This window comes from Helianthus annuus, chromosome 11 (genome assembly GCF_002127325.2).
Source record: "Helianthus annuus cultivar XRQ/B chromosome 11, HanXRQr2.0-SUNRISE, whole genome shotgun sequence".
NCBI lineage: Eukaryota > Viridiplantae > Streptophyta > Magnoliopsida > Asterales > Asteraceae > Helianthus > Helianthus annuus.
This window is the reverse complement of record NC_035443.2, coordinates 138580881-138601916: the sequence shown is the minus strand read 5'-3', so window position 1 is coordinate 138601916 and position 21036 is coordinate 138580881. Positions and strand designations below refer to the sequence as shown.

The 21036-nt window shown below is 34.6% G+C and overlaps 1 protein-coding gene across 1 annotated transcript; it reads left to right on the top strand.

The window, feature by feature from the left end:
- The first annotated feature begins 4690 nt into the window (after positions 1–4690).
- On the top strand, positions 4691–5431 carry LOC110874452 (NDR1/HIN1-like protein 1). The gene is made up of 2 exons (XM_022123100.2): positions 4691–4796; positions 4923–5431. Exons 1-2 carry the CDS (start codon positions 4691–4693, stop codon positions 5396–5398), a joined length of 582 nt encoding a protein of 193 aa, XP_021978792.2. The 3' UTR covers positions 5399–5431.
- The last annotated feature ends 15605 nt before the right edge of the window (positions 5432–21036 follow it).

The window sequence follows — 21036 nt, the reverse complement described above, 5'->3', positions numbered from 1 at the left end:
AATCTGAACCTTGATCAAGACATAATATAAGCCGGTGACAATTTCCTATTTACTTGCATTAGTCATATGTATGAATTAAATTACCAAACGGACAATAACCTCGAATAGCAAAAACATGCAAACACACGAAATTGGGAGATGCTAATCTATATTTAGACTTTGGTTACCACCATATTTTTTTAAAGGAGGAAAATGTCAAAGAATAGTAACAAGTTTTAAAAGTGTTTCAATTAGGTCACTCGTATCGTTTTTGTTTCAATTAGATAACTTAACATTCAAATCGAGTCATTTCTTTTTTTCCACGTGTCAAGAAAAAAATGGAGCATAAGATGCTAGAGTCGGATTATTTTAATATATGAAATTATATTTATTAAAAATAAAAACACTTTAATTACATTAAAAATTAAACAAACAAGTTGTAATCTACGTCATCACTCGACGTTAGCATCACATAAAAGGGAAAAAGAAACAAAAAACCACATCACCACGGTCCACAGTTACCTATGAAATGAATGAAAAAATCTTTCATTTTAATGAAAAATGAATGTTGAGTGACCTGATTGAAACACTTTTGAAACCTAAGTGATCTAATTGAAACACTGGTCTAGCATATTCTAATAGTGTTTGTAACCCTAACATATTCTACTCTCAAAGTGCATGTGAATCTCTCAAACCGAAAAAAAAAAAATTATTGCAACGAAACATCACATCTAACATTGATCGACACCTCATGAGAAGTCGGATTTTACAATCCCACAGCAAAAGTGAAAGTGTACTAATTTTAACATTATTTTACTTTCGTGAAAATAACGTTAAAAGTGGGGAATGGTTAATCATGCATCATGTGGTGGCGTTGATAGCCGAAAGATAAGGGAGTACATGCACTAATCGGCCGTTGTCTTAATTGCTGAGTGTTATGGGCCTTATGTCCAAGGCTTGATGCAAAACTACTATCGAGTCGGGGGTCTCAACGGGTAGAGCTATGGTTGTCTATATCTTACCCTTCTCAGACCCTACCTTAACTTTGTTATTGGTAGGATTTACTGAGTATGATGATGATCACCTTCCTTCAAGTCAAGTGTTTGGCACACTCTTGTTTTCTAAAGTTTTTTTTAATGGCCAACAAAAAGATTTATTAAATTAGTAAGAAGCTACAACAAACTTACAAACAAAATCAAATAAAGGCACACCATATAAACCAAACACAAAATAAAAGGAAGCAACAACAGAACTATCCAAAGTAATCAAAGCTTCTCCATTTTTCCATGGTGAGAGCTGGATCCTTTGAGTAATTTTTGACCCATAGGAAACTAATAGCCTTTATCTCCTCCGCAACTTTTGCCACCACCAGGTATTCACCTTTGAAAATTATATGATTTCTAACGGACCAAATGCTCCAAATTGCTACTTGAATAATAGCTTGAAAAGCCTTTGATTTCTAATGTTAAACGTAGGATTACCAACTACTTTCTTTTCTAGAACCACTTGATTAAAGTGCTTCGGTTTAAAAAGCATGATCATCTAAGCACATATCCACGGCTTTGCCCCTCTAACAACAACAACCACCCTAAAAACACACCCACACTCATCCCTTCTCATAACCCCATTTTTTAACGTTCTTACACAAAAAATCCTCCCTCACTCCTTTGTTAGGACCGAGTGCACACACGAACACGAACACGACACCGAAAGCAATAACGAACACAAGGATTTACGTGGTTCGGTCTAAATTGACTTATGTCCACGGGTGACAACTAGGATATTTTATTGAGGGTGTTAAGCATTACAAGTACATCATAATATTTATAAAAAATGATCTAGGATTTATCAAACTTGTTCTCCAAGTTAAGCCCATGTAGGGCCCATAAGGCCTACGAACCCAACAATCTCCCACTCTGAGGCCTTGAACTACTTTCGCCTGCTTTCCTAGATGTACTTCTGCAATCTGTCAACGGAAACTCTAAGCTCCACCTCTAGTTGCCACCAGCCTTCTCATCAATTAACTTGAAGGCACGTTGAAGCTCCCACTGAGCTTCAACTCATCAGTCACTACTCATGACTCATTCCCTATCCCTTCCGGCTCCCACTTAAACGAACTGTCGGACCCTGAGAAAATCTGAGAACTAACACTCTACATCATAAGCAGGTAATTCACCGGAGAGACTTTCATCCCTGGAATTCGAGTTCTTTTAACCCACTGTCGTCTGGGAGCTCTGACAAAGCACTACATGTGCTCCCACTGTCACGAAAACCCTTGACTGGTTTCTCTGAACCTTTCCTAGCACGTTCAACCTGAATCTGACATGTGACTCTGGGTTTATCTCCTGCAAAACAAACCTTCTTCTGCCCCCAAGATTCTGTGAACTGAATTTTGGTCTTCTTCTGAACTGGGATGGCCTCTCCCTCAGGCGGTACACTGACCATATACAATAAGCCCCTCTTCTTGCCACGTGCAACAACTAGATTTCCCTTAATTACCTTTCACTGTCCACTACCGAACTTAACCTCGTGACCCTGATCATCCAGCTGCCCGATTGAAATAAGCATTTTCTTCAAGCCTGGAATAACTCTCACATCTCTCAAAGTCCAAGTAGATCCGACTAAAGTAACTAAGTCAATATCCCCCATGCTTCTAACATCTAGGACTTCGTCATTTACTAGTCGTACCTTACCAAAATCCTGTGTAATACACGGGGTTCTAACCTAATTGTTATTTCAAAAAAAAAAAAAAAAAAAAAATTAGGGGGGGGGGGGGGATAATGCACAGTCCTCCCAACCGCCGGAGTGATCTCACTCCGGGAGCCGCTACCCGACCCAGAAAAAAAAAAAATTAATAATTTCAAAAAAAAATTAATACAAATTGTTTTCAACAAAATATATTAAAATGATGTTTTTTGAGATGTTTAGTACGATTTAAAGATGTATATGATATTTAAATTTGATTTGAATATCTATACATATAATAAAGTAAACCAATGTGTGACACGTGTCATTCATTGGATGCACCTATTTTTGGGTTTTCCCGTCTTTCTTTCATATTTATTTTCTAATAATTTATCTTCTAATTTGTAGATAATATTAAATAGAAAAATGTTTATCTGATAATTATAACCCTTTTATTGAAATTTGAAAAGGGTTTCACGCTTTTTTGGATTTTATTTAAATTCATGACTACATTATATAATTATAAGTTTGAATATATATGTCAAAATTAAAAATTATTCTTCAAAAATTCAGTAACATCCATACTCTATATATACATTTAGAAAAATGTTAATAATTGCAAATAATACTAAAAAGAAAAATGTTAATTGAATACAAAAAAAATATAGGATATCATCAAATGTATATCGATTACTTAAATGAGTATACACATGCATGGGCGGTGATAAGGGTGTGCGGGGAGGACCACCGCATAGCGTCTGTGATTTCGAGGGGCACGTGTTTTTTCATAAAAAAAAAAACCCGATATCTATGTTAATTTTTTTAAAATAGCATACCAAACATGCTCTTAGTGAGCCCATACCCATTGGCATTAGCTTTAGGGCATGTTTGGCTAAGCTTTCTGAAAAAATTTATTGACTTATTGGCTTTTTGAAAAGTCATAATCTACAAAATGATGTTTGACAATATGGGTGTATGTGACAGGAAAAAACCAATAAGTCAATAAGACACTCCATACTGACTTTTCCAAAACCCCAATAAGTCTATAAGTTGTTTAAAAAAACATAACCAAACATGCTCTTACTGAGCCCAATACCCATTTTATTTTAAAATTAAATAATAATATTAAATCATTACGAAAGAACATATTTTTTCGAGCTCAAACAGGGTACATGAATTCTTACAGACGACTCTGTACACATGTATGAGATTTTTTTACTACTATTATTATTAGTTTCATTATTTATCAAATATATATAAATGTCTCCGTCTTTGATTTGCATTTACAAGAAATATTTCTTATATAGTTTAAATTGTTCAACCCGTATAACACATGGGGAACTAACCTAGTACTATCATATTTTGAAAGTTTTTTTAGATATATAAATAGATTACATTATTTACGATTTAAAGATATATATATGATATTTAGGGCATGTTTGGCTAAGCTTATTTAAGTTAAAAAGGACTTTTGGGAAAATGAATTATTGACTTATGACTTTTTGAAGAGGAGCTTTTAAAAAAAAGTGTTTGGATTAGCTTATAGGGTGGGAAAAGCCAATAAGTCAATAAGTTGTTTTTTAAAAAGTGTTTGGCTTATCTTATTGATGTAAAATAACTAAAAGCTAATAAGTCAATAAGTTACTTCAAAAAGTCACAACATTCTAACTTTTCAAAAACGACTTTTTGATGACTTTTTCTCCTCTCAAAAAGTCATTTTGAAAAGGACTTTTGCATTTATCAAACACTAAAACTCCTTAATGGTTTTTTGATTAAGCCAATAAGTCAATAAGTTGGTTGAAAAAGCTTAGCCATGCTCTTAAATTTGATTTGAATATACTCTCATAATTTGAAATTTTGCAGTAGATATATAGATAGATTACTTTAATTAAAATTTGATTCAAAATTAAAAGATAAATTACAGGAGACGTATTATAACCGTAAAACCATACATATACGAGTTGAAACCTCGAATACTCCTCGCCGGAACCCCATTTCTTTCCTCCACCGTAGCTTTATAACCACCATGACCGCCAATGGCGATTTCTGCAATGAGAAAGGTCCTAACGCCAATGACGGTTGCTGCGATTCCAAAGGCGATAGCCCCAAAAGCGGTAGCACCAAAGACGATGGTCATAAACCCCCTACTCTTTCCTGCTGCATAAGATCTGTTTTCTTCATCGCAGTCGTCGTATTCCTCTTCATAACCTTTATCTTTGTAATTAGCGACGATCCCTCACCAACTTTCACCCTTTAAGACGCCAAACTTTACGCCTTCAACTTCTCCAAAACCACATACACCCTCACCACCAGCCTCCTAATCACCATCTCCTCAGTCACCGACGCTGACAAAACCGCTTTAAACTTGGACAAAATTCAAGTCTACGCCTCTTACAGGAACCAACAGATCACACCACCAACAGTGCTTCCTCCGTTGTACCTAGGCAACAAGCCGGACAACACCATTTGGTCTCCTTACCTCAACGGAACTCAAGTCCCCGTGAAGAACCCTGATCTTGTTGTGTCTTTGGTCCAAGACGTGACAGCTGGGACGGTGTTGATTCATGTTAAACTCACGGGACGTTTAAGATCAAAATCTGGATATATTCGATTTCGACATCTGGTGAAAGTAAAGTGCCCTGCGTATATTGTGTTTGGCAACGCGAATAATAGTAACATCATCGGTTCGATCGATAAGCAACCGTTTGATAAAGGGTGTGATGTTGACGTTTAGAAGAGAATGGATGGAAAATCATGACCAAGGGGCTTTTTTTATTTATGTTCATAATCTAATTTTCTTGCATGTTTGTTTTCTAGTAAATGACTTTTGATGATATTTTCTTGCATATGTTCGATTATATTATATATCATCTGTTATGTTTTCTCTTTTTCGCTATTTGCAATCTGCATTTGTTTGATATCGTATTTTCATACCGTCTCACCAATGAATCGACAACAATTTAATTACCGCTTAATGCTTCAATGCGTTTTCACGTTTTCAAGTATCGTTCATTTGAACAACGTGCGTGGGTTTGTGGCGATTGGGTAGTCGCTTTTCATGTACAACAAAACACTGTAAGATTAAATATATTATGTTTAATATTTAATCTATAGCCATCATAATCATTTACATTATAGAGATCAAAATATATTAGAACCTATTATTTAATTAGTTAGTAATTGTTGATGGACCATATTACCCTTAGTAACTAATTAGGTTTCCTCCTGGGTGCTTATATAAGAAGAGTTATGTGGAGGTTTTGGGGTTACTCAGTTACACAATTACACCACCCCATTAGCCATAACATCATCACGAAACCTCCTCTCCTAACCGATACCCTTTTCGGTTTCTAAGTCCCCATCATCAGTCAGCACCCTAAGGAGGAACCAGATCAAGATGACAGGCATGTCGAACTCCCTCACAGGATTCTCCTCTGCACTGTCTGCGGTGACAGGTATGATTTATATATTGTTTTCCTTCATAGAAATAAACAGAACTGAACCAACATGTGGTATCAGAGCATATGTTGATTAGTCAGTTCTGTTTTCGTATCCATAATTCTGGGATTGAAACTTGGAAAACGGAATTTTTTGAAACCTTATGAACATAACAGCCGATTTCGAGTCATGGAGATCGACTCGAGATCTTTGTTTTCGGGAAAAAGAATTAATTGTATGTTCAATCGAATTTAACTGGTTTATGTTTTAGCCGAAATCTGTTTAGAAAAACTATTAAAATTCAGGTTTCGGGTTCCAGAATTTATGTTTTATGTTTTAGGGTTCATCATGTTCTTGAGAAAATTCGAAGTATTCTGTTATGTTTTGGAATGATTTAGGATTAATGGGTGTTTTTTCCATGTTTGATCTAATTTTATCTTTTAATTTTATTCGAAACTGTTATTAGATAAACAGTTATTATTTTTTCGAAATATGTTGATAAAATTAGATCACTTTAAAACAGGAAATAATATCCCATAATCCCTTAATTTCGAATTTTCGGTTATGATATCACAATTAACAGCTGTTAGCGAGGTTGCTACTCGCAACCATGAGGTTGCTACTCGCAACCATGAGGTTGCTACTCGCAACCATAACGTCATCACTCGCAACCATGAGGTTGCTACTCGCAACCATTACGTCATCACTCGAGACCATGAGGTTGCTACTCGCAACCATAACGTGATTAGTCGAGACCATAGTTGCGACTCGCAACCATAACGTGATTAGTCGAGACCGTAGTTGCGACTCGCAACCATAACGTCATTAGTCGAGATCGTGGTTGCGACTCGCAATCTCATTATTTTAGGCTGTTTAAATGTGAACTAAAGATTGGTTTTTGCTATTAAATGATTGGTTTTTGTAATTATTTAGTTAATTAATGAGGATCAAATAATGTTTTACAAAACCAAAATGGCTTTACTTGAATGAGCTTCTGATGCATCATTTCTGGCCAAAGCTGACTTGATGCATCTACTTATCATCCAAGTATTACGAAAGCTATGTTGTGTGTGCATCATAATCATGGATGTTTTAATATCTGGCCAAAGCTGATCTAATTCATTCATAGATGGCATACTCAACAAGTGCATAACTAAAGTGTTTGTCTCAATTTCTGGCCAAAGCTGATTTGTTACAACCACTTTGCACATATGCTTAAATGATTACACTTCTGGCCAAAGCTGTTTTGTCTTCGTTTAAGTAGAACTTTAAGTAGTCTATTATTTTGATATTAGTAATAGACATATCACAACCTCTTCACATAATGATCCTTATATTAATGATCCTCAATTAATTTTGTGATCATTTTGTCTGCCTTATTCTTAGTGCCCATAATTTTTTCTCACTATAATTTTCTTCTATAAATCTATATCTCATCCACTCTAATTCCTAAGCCTAAAATGTTTTGCTTTATTTAAAGTTTCTATAAGAACTAGCTCTTAAATTAAATCCTTGATTATCTCTTAAGACACGATAACCTTATTGCTCTCTTCTGATAAGGCACTACAGAAGAAAAGTAGAGCATGATGATTAGGATAAATCGAACATGATGTCTCTTATGATAATCAAGACCTCTCTAATATAATTGCTATCACTAAAGTTATTCCAGATTAATTTTTTCCTAAGACTAATCTATAATTGTGGAATAATTACAAGAACTCCTAAGGTGCATGTCTTCATTTAACTAATTATAAATTATATGGTTAAGTGGTATATGTGAATATATTATAATGTACAATACCATGACCCATAAAGTTAAGGGCTTACGCATGGAAATAAGTACATTTTCCAGTACATTACATACTAAGTTTTCATTTGTACAATTTGATGCATTATAAATCAGCTATAACACTCAAAAGTACCAAAGTATAACGAGTGTGTTGATAAGCAATATATGTACATAGAAATAAATGTTTGAAACTGGAAAATAAGATGTTATTCACCTTACAACCACTAAAACCTTAAGAGAGGATTGTTCTAAAGTCCATAGACAAATTACAAGTGCTAATCCCAACGTTAAGGTTCTTCAAGGGAAAATCTCACTGCATAATTATGTCATTAGACTAGGCATAAGCAACGAGACTATCCATTATTCTAAAGAACAGTTGGATAAATTAATTAGATAGTAACTTACTAATGATATTTAAGTCTGATAATTTTAATATTCCAACTAACACATGATTAGTTAACTCTAGTTCCATACGTTTCCTTACCAGAACTCGACAAATAACTAACATGAGAGTTAGTGACAAAATTAAATGTTAAGACTATAAGAACCATAATGAACAGTCTTCCAACAACGCTTTTCGATACCTTATATATTCTGATTGAATATAGTATCAAAATTAAGCAATGTTATGAAGGTTGTGAGGTTTGCATAGTCAACATAAAGTCACACTTATCTTAAATTCTCATCTTATTTGTTCTAAATATCTGGATAGAAACATTACTGTGATGAAACTAGACGATACCTTACTTTTTCACAACTTTTGTCATCATGCAAATGAGAATTTGACAAAAGGAAAATGAGACTTATAAATTTCATCCATTAGAACCAAAATTCATGAGAAATCATAACATGGTTAATGAGGATGATTTTTTCATCTAATCTCATTTTCAGTGATTCTAAATCATGACGTTACAGCCCTAAATATTACTTAAGGAATAAGTATGGGTCCATCATAAGTCATTCATTGACATTCGTGGAACTTATTCCAAATGGAATATTCAGACATAATTCATTTATCATTTGAAAGACTATCAACTTGTATCTAAATTTTGTCGCATATGGCCTACGGTCTTAGAAGAACTCTATTCATATATGTAGTTAATCAGATTTCTATTAAATATGTCCTTAAAGTTTCTTATGATATCTGGACATTAAAGAAATCAAATAAAGTCTAACATATATGTGATAGGTTCCCACGTCACGTAGCTCATTGAAACTTCTCTTGTAGCATTCTAGAGATATTAAAGATCAGTGGGAGCATTAAGTGTCTTAATAATAACTTGCAATAGTTGCAAGAGGTGGGGAAGAGTGTCATTAAATTCACACCTCTTGTACAAGACATCGCTCCATCACGACACTGTTCAATCAAACCTTATCTCCTTAAATCTAATGCTACTCTTACAAAAGTTTCATTGTTGCTTAATTGTGGGCGCACTTAGATTTCTTACCTAAACTAACATAATCCTCAACAAGAGAAACTACAACGACTAATGTCATTAATTTGTTTTCTCTATTAGAATTTGTTGGTCGTTAAGTATTGACCCTAAGCATGCTGAGTTCCTAAAGATTTCTAAGGTTAGTGGGAGCAGTCAAAGTCCTTATTATGACTTGCAAGGAATACAAGAGGCGGGGGGAAGAGTGTCATTAAATTCACTCCGAATTTAACTCCGATTACACCTCTTGTACACTATACTGCACCAACTCTTACAAACTTAGAATGAAAATGATAGCAACCTAACCAAGAGCTAATCCATAAAATTGAAACTTCTAATGAACCCAATAATCAACTCAGGAGGTCATCTAGGTTTAAAAGCCTACTAACTTTGATGATTACATAACCTCCCTAATTGAAGTTGAAATGGATTTTGGAAATGTTTACTGATCCTATCTCTTCAAATTAAGCCATTAGTGTAAATCAATCATTTGAATGGAATAAAACAGTTTTCTAGTAAAACTGACTTTGTGTGTTCTTATAACGTTAGGGATTTGATTAAGTTACCTAAGAGTGTTCATGACTAAACCAAATCCTAATATAAGCGTTAAGACACTCAAAAGCATGATTGATTGTCAAAGGTTGTACTCAGGAAGAGATAAGTTATTAAAGACTCTTTATTGCATATCTAACAAAAGATTTCTTTGAGGATCATAACTGTTCTAGTAGCTTATAATAGTTTTAAGCTACATTAGATGAACATTAAAACGATTTTCCCTAATAAATGGCTGACACATTTACATGTTCATTAGATAACAACCTAAAGTTTCAAACTGAAGGTTAAAGAACACTTTATTTGTAAGCCAATAATATCCATGTATGGGTTAATGCAAACATCATAATGTGATGAAAAGCTAACGTAATTATTTTCATCAAGAATCAAGTGGATTAATGTACCTACCTCAAGATGAGTGGGGGCAACTAAAATAAACTTGTCTATATAGATGACATTCTTTGACAAGCATATGTTACATAAGTCAAAGCATTGTTAACACAAACTTTGATATAATAAAACTCAGAGATATCTCTTACGTGATTGATATCATAACATACTGAGATAGACCCAATGGGATATTAGTTTCGTTCCATGAGTTTAACATTAAATGGGTCCTTACATATGTAACAATCAATATTGCTCTCCTTTAGAGGATAATAGGATAAATGAGATTATTTATTTATGCTTCATTAATTAGAAGCCTTAAGTAAGTTTAAGTCTATACTCGTTTAGATATTACTCATATTGCAACACACTAGATATGTCTAGATTAATGTGTAGCATCTAATGGAGTATTACAATATCTTTAAAAGAAACGAGAAACTACAATTTAAAGAAGAAGTGAGAATTAAAACCGGTTTATTACTCTAACTTTGAGATATTCGAAGATTATAAAATGCAGTTTCGGGTATATCTTTATGTCAGCAGACAAAACCTATTTCATGGAGGAGTCATAATGCACTGATATTAACAACCTAAGTTATAACGACATAACATGGTCACTAAATGTTGTTGGAAATTTAATCAGTGGACTCATAAGTTTATTAACTCCATATAATGTTTTGAAGAATTAGTGTGATAAAGTCAGCTACCATAACTCCTTGAACAGTAACAGTTCAAGAGGTGCTGCATTAAGTTTCGATACGCAATTAATTATTCGTTTATGAACGAATTGAGGAAACTAAGTTTTGTATCGAATACATTCATGATATGCTTAAGGATCCTATAACTGAAGGGCTATTACCCATAAGTCTTATTAAGAGAGCTCATAGACGGGTATTAGTTAATAGTCGTGCGCAATTGCATATTGTACTATGAATGAGTAAGTATTAGTTAATTTTCCTCAAGTTTGATTTTGTATGTCTGTTAGAATATGTTCAACCGGTATAATGGCATATAGACAAATAAAAGTTACAAATCAAACAAAGGGCTTACGCGTATTTTGATCATGATGATTAGGTTTTAAATTAAGGCTATAGTATGATTAATGGGGGTCCTGAGTCGCATAATGATTCAACGGCTGTATTTTTCTGCTATAGTACTTGTTTAAGGCTAAAATGAGTGTTAACTCCTGATCAGGCTTATCTAATACTCATAGTAAATGATTACTCGGCTAAGTGGGAGAATGTAAGATTAAATATATTATGTTTAATATTTAATCTATAGCCATCATAATCATTTACATTATAGAGATCAAAATATATTAGAACCTATTATTTAATTAGTTGGTAATTGTTGATGGACCATATTACCCTTAGTAACTAATTAGGTTTCCTCCTGGGTGCTTATATAAGGAGAGTTATGTGGAGGTTTTGGGGTTACTCAGTTACACAATTACACCACCCCATTAGCCATAACATCATCACGAAACCTCCTCTCCTAACCGATACCCTTTTCGGTTTCTAAGTCCCCATCATCAGTCAGCACCCTAAGGAGGAACCAGATCAAGATGACAGGCATGTCGAATTCCCTCACAGGATTCTCCTCTGCACTGTCTGCGGTGACAGGTATGATTTATATATTGTTTTCCTTCATAGAAATAAACAGAACTGAACCAACAAACATGAGCATTTGGAAAACAAGGAATGATAGTGTATTTGGACAAGCTATTCCAAATACGACTAAAGTACTGGATGAAGTGAGATCTATGGCGTATCTATGGATTAAAAATCGATCAAGGGAGGCGGAGCTCACATGGGAAAATTGGTGTAGGTTTAATTTATTTGGCTAAATTGTTTGTGTAATCTAGTATAATTTGGTGTACTTTGTAATTATGGTGTATAGCACCTTGCTATGATGAATAAAATTTTATCGGCCGTTCAAAAAAAAGTATACCTTATCAACACTACACAAGTGGTGACTCTGGTGACTACCTGATTAAATTCAATGAGTTTTCAAGTAAACAAAATTTGTCATTCTTTGAAAGCTACAAACGATTGGATCAACAATTCTTTATGATTTTGCAACATGGATGAACACAATGGTGAATGTTTGTTACTATTTTTACAATGCTAATGTTTACAAAAGTGATCACGATGTTTAATGGTTAGACCTATTCTTTATTTTTCCTTTTTGTAAGCGTAATTATTATTATTATTATTATTATTATTATTATTATTATTATTATTATTATTATTATTATTATTATTATTATTATTATTTGTAGCTATGGATTCACAAAATATAAAATATATTTATATACATATGAAAACAATCAAAATATCGGATTGGTAAGAAAAGGAAAACTGAAATTAGAGAAGAGGGAAATGAAGGTAGAATTTTACAATGCTCAACATAGCATCGGTTTTGAGGTTAACTTGTGAATTGTGATATATACATACGCACACAAGGCAGATCAAATAAAAAAGTGTTTTCATGGAAATGTGGTAAGAAGTGAATCTGAATCTTGATCAAGACAAATCAATAGTTAATATGAGCCGGTGACAATTTCCTATTTACTTGCATTTGTCATATGAATTTTTTTTAACGATCAACTAAATCACCGGATAAACATCCTAGGATGTCCTCAATCGAGCAAATGCATCCCCTCCTCCATAACAGTCAGAGTTGAATGCATACCTGAGTCACCAAACCAAACCACCAGTTCCGGGGAAAACCAAGTGACTAACACTAGACCAATTTGTGAGGACGCATTAGTCATATGAATTAAATTATGAAACGACCAATAACCTCTAATAGCGAAAACATGCAAACACACGAAATTGGGTGATACTAATCTTAATAGACCTTTATTTAGACTTTGGTTACCACGATCTATAACAAATAGGTCAAGTAATTTGAGACTACACAATTAAGATGCAGAATTTGGTTTTTGAGCTTGGTAATATAATATTTCTTTTTGAATGATATAATAATATCCCTCAAAAAATATCACCTTAATTTGATATTTTGTTTCTAAATATTATTATGATATGACACGTATTTGACAATTCGAATATCTTATACTCTAAAGTGGATACTCACATCATATCGATATTGTCATTAACACTAATAGCGTTTTTAACCCTAATATCGATATTCTACTCTCAAATTGCATGTGAATCTCTCAAACTGCAAAAAAAAAAAAAAAAAAAAAGTTTTTTATTGCAAAGAAACATCGTATCCAACATTGACTAGATTTGACAATCCCCCCTTCCTTCAAGTCAAGCGCTTGGCACACCCTCGTTTTCAATTTTTTTAACAGCCAACAAAAAGATTTATTAAATTAGCAAGAAGCTAAACCAACTTTACAAACAAATCCAAATAAAGGCACACCATATCAAACAAACAGAAAACAAAAGGAAGCAACAACAGAACTATCCAGAGCCATCAAAGCTTCTCCATTTTTCCATGGTGAGAGCTGGATCCTTTGAGCGATTTTTGACCCATAGGAAACTCCTAGCCTTTATCTCCTCTACAACTTTTACCACCGCCGGGTATGCACCTTTGAAAATTATCTGAGTTCTAACGGACCAAATGCTCCAAATTGCTACTTGAATAATAGCTTGAAAAGCCTTCGTTTTCTAAAGTCAAACGTAGGATTACCAACTACTTTTTTTTCTAGAACCACTTGATTAAAGTGCTTCAGTTCACGTTTTTAAAGACTAGTAGGATTACCAACCCCGATTACAGTAAGAGCAACAACAAAAGTAGGTCTAAAGAGCATGGCCATCTAAGCACATACCCCCGGCTTTGCCACTCTCACAGTAACAACCAGCCTAAAAACACACCCGCACTCATCCCTCCTCATAACCCCATTTATTTAACGTTCTTACACAAAAAAAATTTAAAGAAATGCAACCTTATTCCTTGATTTTAAATCATTTCAAATTGGAAAGACTAAGAAAATAATTTCTAATACATTAAATCTTTACTTTATTTTAAAATTCTTACTTTACTTTTCAATAAAATCTTTACTTTATTTCAAGGTTGGTGAACTTGTTTGCCGGTCGATAAGGTGGGGACTAGCGACTACTCGGGATTAATCGAGATTAATCGGATCGCGTTTTTTATATGTAATTTTCAGTTTTACGTATACATATACACATTTTTATAGGTCAATATTTTAAGTAGCTAGGTTTTAACTCTTACTCAACTCATCCTTTTATGTATACAAAATTAATTGTTGGAATTCACATATATTAGTTGGAAATTGGCAGGAATTTAGAGGATTTGGCCGAAATATACAAGTTATTTGCCGGAATTTAGCCGGAATCAACTATTTTTTGATGCCCGACTAGGTCCGGCGAGGCCGAATAACGATTAATGGACTGACTAACGAAAAATTACTCAGTACTATGTCACGGAGTTACTTCTGACTCACGTGTAGCGACTTAGACTCGATCTAAGTTAAGCTTTTGTGCCCAACGATGATAATGTTTTGTAGAGATCAAGTGATGATTACAAGTGTTGCTTTCAAATAAACAACTTAGTATTGATTACAAGAGAGTTTACAAGAGTGGGTTACAAGTACAAGTATGTAAACTTGCTATGATGTTGGGTGATCTCCAAATGAGACCTTCACTACATATTTATACTATGTAAGACCCAACTTAATATAACGTAATTTTATAATATTAACACACATTTATCACAAAAATGCGAGCTTACAAAAGTTTGGTTGGGTTTACGATTGTACATGAACAACATATACTAGACATCATCCTACTTTTTAAACCTTCAAAACGTAATATCCAAAAGTTTACATATTAACTAAAACAAAATAGATCAATGCGGAAGCTTCAAAAGTTCGTGCTCGGTTCTTGTAATTGTGCTTGATCGCCATCCGGATTAAGTCCATCTTCACCTATGGTCAAAACCACGTAAAAGGTTAGTTTTGACTCTTTAAAATTGATTAAATATAGATTCTATTGCTCAAATATTGCAAAACAACAAAATTTCCAGCTATCAAGGTCGTCGCGCCGCGCAACGGAGGCTGGCCAAGCCTTCGCGGCCCGTTTGAGTCGTTACTAACAACCGAGAAGCCAGTCTCTCTGTCTGAGTCGTTACTAACAACCGAGAAGCCAGTCTCTCAGCAACGAGTGATGGTCACAGTTGGCCTATAATTCGGCTCTTTGTTTATTCGACCCGTTTGTTTACAAGTTCTACAACTTGTTTTGTTACCCTCTCATGTTTTCAGCCATTTTACCCATTCCCAGGTTTACCAACTATAGCGTTTCACTCCCCTTCCGAGGATTTCTTACGCAGTAATGTCATGCTTATTTTCAAGGATTTAAACATGCTTTTCTAAACAATTTGACAAGTATAATTTCTGAACTTTAATCCCCATACCAAGGGTTCATTTTGCATCAAGTTTAGCGTGTCCGCTTCACGGCTTACGGTTTAATTATAACCAATGAACGAGTGATGGTTATTCACTTCTACATTTATAACTCGACATTGCTTTGATCCGTTTGGATGTCGAAAGGAGACCACCATTTCAAAGACATACCAAACTCTATTTTAACAAATGTTTTGATCTGTTTTATTTGTCTTGTGAGCTTCGTCACTTCCGTGACTTAACGGGTTTCCTTTTTCGCCAAATTTCAATATAACAAGCTAAAATAAATAAACAAATAAATGTAATGTATCGAAACCATAGGTCGCGTACTTACCTATTTCATCAACACCGGTTTCTCACCATAATTACCCATCCCCGGGCTCGTCAACCTTAGCGTATCACGCCCATTCCATGTTTACGCTATTATAACTCAAACTTAACGAGTGATGTTTAAGTCACTTCAAACTACCAATTCGATCATTATTTAACCCGTTTGGTTTGTCGAGTGGGTTACAACACTTCATTGACGTCCCAACACAACTATTTTAAACAATATTATCAACAAACATATTCATTCAACTATTTTGACCCGTTTGGTTGTCGAGTGAGTTACATCACTTCATTGACATATCAAATACAATCATTTACACTATATCAATATCAGACATATCTACGACTAGGTTTATCTACATAAGTGTAACGAGACGACAAGGCACGTACCTTTAGAGCACACCCTTCAACGCGTATTCCCTCCGGCTTGTCCGTTCGACGATCCGGATTCTTTGCCTAGAGAGTTCAATTCACAATAAATTTAGAACTCTTTTCATAATCATTAACGCATAATTCGCTACAATAATCAAATCTGCGTTTTCATCCGATTCTTTTAACATTTTAATCCTCACTTAGGCATTTTCAACAAACACCTAGCGGGTCAGATTTTTACATAATCAATACCAAGTTCATGACTTGTTATTTCCATCTAAAACAACTTCAATTAGGTAATTCTACACATGTTTTAACATCAATAGTTCAGAAATTACCTCACAAATTCAGATTACACTAGACAAGAATCATGATCCTAGTGTTTATCAAGTTTTTTTTTTACAAAACCATTAATCACCTACAATGGTGATTATGAACCTCACAAGTATCATGCAAGATTTTAACAAGAAATCATCTTGGGTTTATCCCTAGCCATCATATCACTTCTAATTTCATCAATACAACACATAATCAAGCTAAATATTCGATTTTTATCATATACTAGAAATTTGAGTTGAATCGAAACAACCCAATATGACATACCTTATGATCCCTTCAACGACGTGATCACGAATCTATGTTCAGATTTCGATTCTGACTTGATTTAGGCCTCCAATTTATGAGTTTTTGTGAGAATTAGGGTTTGTAGAGAAACCCATGGTCGCCCTCTTGTTCTGTTCGATCCAGACACACACTCAAGTGTGTGTTTGGTGAGTTATTTACTACTTTAAGCATTCAAATTTCAAGTTTTACAAATTTGGTCCCTTGACTTTTTTTTAACTTATAGTTTAGGTGTTTTAACCTTATTATATGTCACCTTAAGATTCGAAACTAACTGGGTTATCGATTCCTAGTTAGCTTGCTCTTGTTCGATTAATACTTTATAAATCTGATTAAATTTTTATAAATTTCGGGGTGTTACAAGTCCACCCCCCTTAAAAAGGGTTTCGTCTCCGAAACCTTCGTTAAGTAGCTCTTTGGTTTGGACCAAACTAACTTAGTCTTGTTTTTTTGACCTTATTTCTTTTAGTCAAAAGTTATCGTTTGCCTTAACGCATGCATTTTCCACATGTAAGTCCTCATGGACTTTAACTTGTGTCATGTGTTTTTTATCTTATCACGTACTTGTCCCAATTAACATTTGACCACTCAATAGTATGAGTTGCCCACATATTTATTCTATACTAACCCTATTTTGACAAGGGTTTTGCATAAATCCTAACACTAATTTGACTTCATACGGGCCCATTGGCCAGACTGATTAGTCACCGTCACTTCATGCCCCGTTAATTTCGCGTCTACCCCCTTTTGCCATAATCAAACTTAGGTAAGTTTATAATCTTCCATCCCATAACTCATGCTACAACATGACTATATTATGTATCACTTTTCTTACCCGTGATCGTATCACGTCATGTTTAAGTTTAGATAATCTTTTCGTTATCACTATCTTATTTCTAATGTATCACCTTACACCTATCGGTGTTAAGACCTATGTCTTTTATTATTAACTGTTTCTTAATTTGTCTCATAACATTCATTTTTGTTAAACGTTGTTCCTCACTAACACTGAATTTCTGTATAATTGTTTATCTCTTTTTAACTTTTGTCAATTACCCATATCCAGGAATTGACGACAAGAATTTATTCTTATCCGCTATTATATTACGCCGGGGGGGGGGGTCGTATCCAGTCCTCTTACTGTACCCCGAGTGACTCGAAGGTTCTTTTGCTTAGCCTCTTAGGTTATTTCTTAGACTTTCATCCCTTTTTGATTCATTTCTTTCTATTGCTGATGCTAGATTCATTTAGTCCTTTAAACCCTTACTCTGTTTATAACTCCAAATGTTATGACGATCCCGCATACCATCTTTGCTTAAGGAAATTTTTGTATACTTAGAAGTACATTCCTGGTGTCATGACACCCTTTTTAAGCCTAAAATTTATTTATTTTCGAATTTTATTGATTCGACCGTAGCCAAGGCTACACCCGCTTTCTTTCGAATTATCCTTCCGACTCTATGACATCTTATGTCACTTCCGCGTCGGTTTACTTTTTTCCATACCGTTATTTGATTTACACCACTATTCCTTTCAACCCGTTACCCAGGTTCTTTATCTTAATGTTTTTAACATTCCAGTTTTATTGGTTTGCGTTTTCCTTTCCATACTCTTTTACGACTTATCACATAGATTCAGTAATATTTCGCACTTCCATTATTCGTTTTGCACTTACTTGAAATGTTAGGTATTATACTTTATTCAGCCCGTCTGGCGTTGCGATAGTCAAACATAACTATCAAAATTTCTGTTTTGCGAAATTTTATCGTCTTTTGACTTTTAATCTGCGTCACCGTCTCTTTGTTTACGCATATATCCGTAATCCTACCCATCTATCGGTATTTTACCGAATTCATTATCAAAGCCATCATTACGACATGCATTAAGACTTTGTTTTGATTTATTCGGTAGTATTAGCGTAACCCGTCGCCTTTATTCCACCAAGTCCTTAATTCTTTCATTCATTTTTGTTTGACTTGTTCTGGTGAACTTTATTACTTATGATAGTCGAACTTTACCCTTATGCCTTAACATTCTTGTTTGTTGGTTTTATAATTTTAATTAACTTGATTCTTATCCCTTCCCTTGGGCTCATTATCTTAGTGTAATACGCTCCCATTATCCGGCTTCCGTTTACCTTTATTATCAAGCACTTTACTTATTTAATCCGAACACCACCTTTCTTTTGTTAGCGACCCTTAGGTCTGTTTCTTTTACTAATGTCCCGAGGGCCCATTTCTCAAGTCTTATTTGGTAAACTACTGCTATTGTTATTCGGCTTTTGGGGTTTACCCGTTCTTATTCTAACACTTTCATAACGTTAATTTTACTAATCTTTTATATAATCACATCCATCACTGTGATCATCGTCCTTCCACATAGGGTTTGATTAATAAGGGTTTGATCATCGGGTGTTATTACCATGGGAGGCTTTGATGGTGTGCGGGGAGGACCTCCGCACAAGTCCCGCGATTTCGAGGGGCATGCGATTTAAAAAAAATACGATACGTATATGTTATCTTTTTTAAACAGTAAACACATACCACTTCCAATATAGGCTCATTTACAAATAATTTTTTATGATTTAGAATTTAGTACACTTGAAATTAGTTTTATTGAGCCCAATGCTAATTTGATTTTTTTTAAATAATAACAATACATAACGGAAGGGCACATTTTTTCAATCTCGAACAGGGTACGTAAATTTTCAGAGACCCCTCTGGTTATTACCCTTCTTCCCAATACGTCAGTTATTCACTCTATTAAGTTCCCGGGTTCGAGTGTACACGCACTCCTTCCCACAACTATATTGATCGTGATTACTTTTTCCTTGGGTTTATTTTCTCATGCATATATATTTCTTTTACATAACTCGCTCGTTTCACTACTCATGTATGCCCCTATGCAATTATTGTTCACACTAGTATTGAATAAAATTTACAGCGAAATTAAATTTGTAATAAGCATACCTGAAACGACATCAGGTTCAGCTTTAGCCTCCGCGGCTGTTGTGTGGCAAGACCTTGTCTTCTCTTTCGGGGTATCAGGCTTTGATTTCTTTACGGGTCCTGGGTCCACATCCGACTCACTCCCGTCATCTTTTTCTTGTGAGGACTATCTTTTAATTTAGTTATCATATCCTCTACTGCTAGGAAAATTGTGGTTTGTAGTCTCTCGGCGAACTGCGGTAGACTGGCTTCTATTGCCTTTCCGACTTCCTCAGAAATTTTAGCTTCCATCTCTTCAGTTAATTGAGATGTTAATTCGCCCCCGGTTACACCGGACATTTCTTTCATCTGTTCGGTGACCTTCGGCACCGTATCATTATCGTTGCCTTCATCAGTCATCTTGAATCTGGATGTTTATATTAATTGTTAAACATTTCATTTTGTATCATTTGCATCTTTCGCTTTGCTTTAGCCAAGTTCACTACATGCTTAGACCATTCATGTTTGGTGCACTTTCCGGGTTTGAGTGTATTACGCACTCTTCCCATGCACATCTAATCGTATTCATTTTCTATATTTACTAAGTCTACTTAAAACAATTAGCTCTTACCGGATGCTTGATCAAGCTTGAACCGAACACACTTTATTAACAACTTTGAGCTCTGATTACCAGCTTGTAAGACCCATCTTAATGTAACAGAATTTTATAATATTAACACGCATTTATCACAAAAATGCGAGCTTACAAAAGCTTGGTTGGGTTTATGATTGTACATGAACAACATATACTAGACATCATCCTACTTTTTAAACCTTCAAACGTAATATCCAAAAGTTTACATATTAACTAAAACAAAATAGATCAATGCGGAAGCTTCAAAAGTTCGTGTTCGGTTCTTGTAATTGTGCTTAATCGCCATCCGGATTAAGTCCATCTTCACCTATGGTCAAAAACCACGTAAAAGGTTAGTTTTGACTCTTTAAAATTGATAAAATATAGATTCTATTGCTCAAATATTGCAAAACAACAAAATTTCCAGCTATCAAGGTCGTCGCGCCGCGTGACGGGGGCTGGCCAAGCCTTCGTGTAACACCTCGTAAAATCAC

Coding starts and splice junctions, on each gene's coding strand:
- LOC110874452 (XM_022123100.2), top strand. CDS start 4,691: ATGACCGCCAATGGCGATTTCTGCAATGAGAAAGGTCCTAACGCCAAT. Junction 4,797..4,922: donor CGGTAGCACCAAAGACGATG/GTCATAAACCCC, acceptor TCACCCTTTAAG/ACGCCAAACTTTACGCCTTC.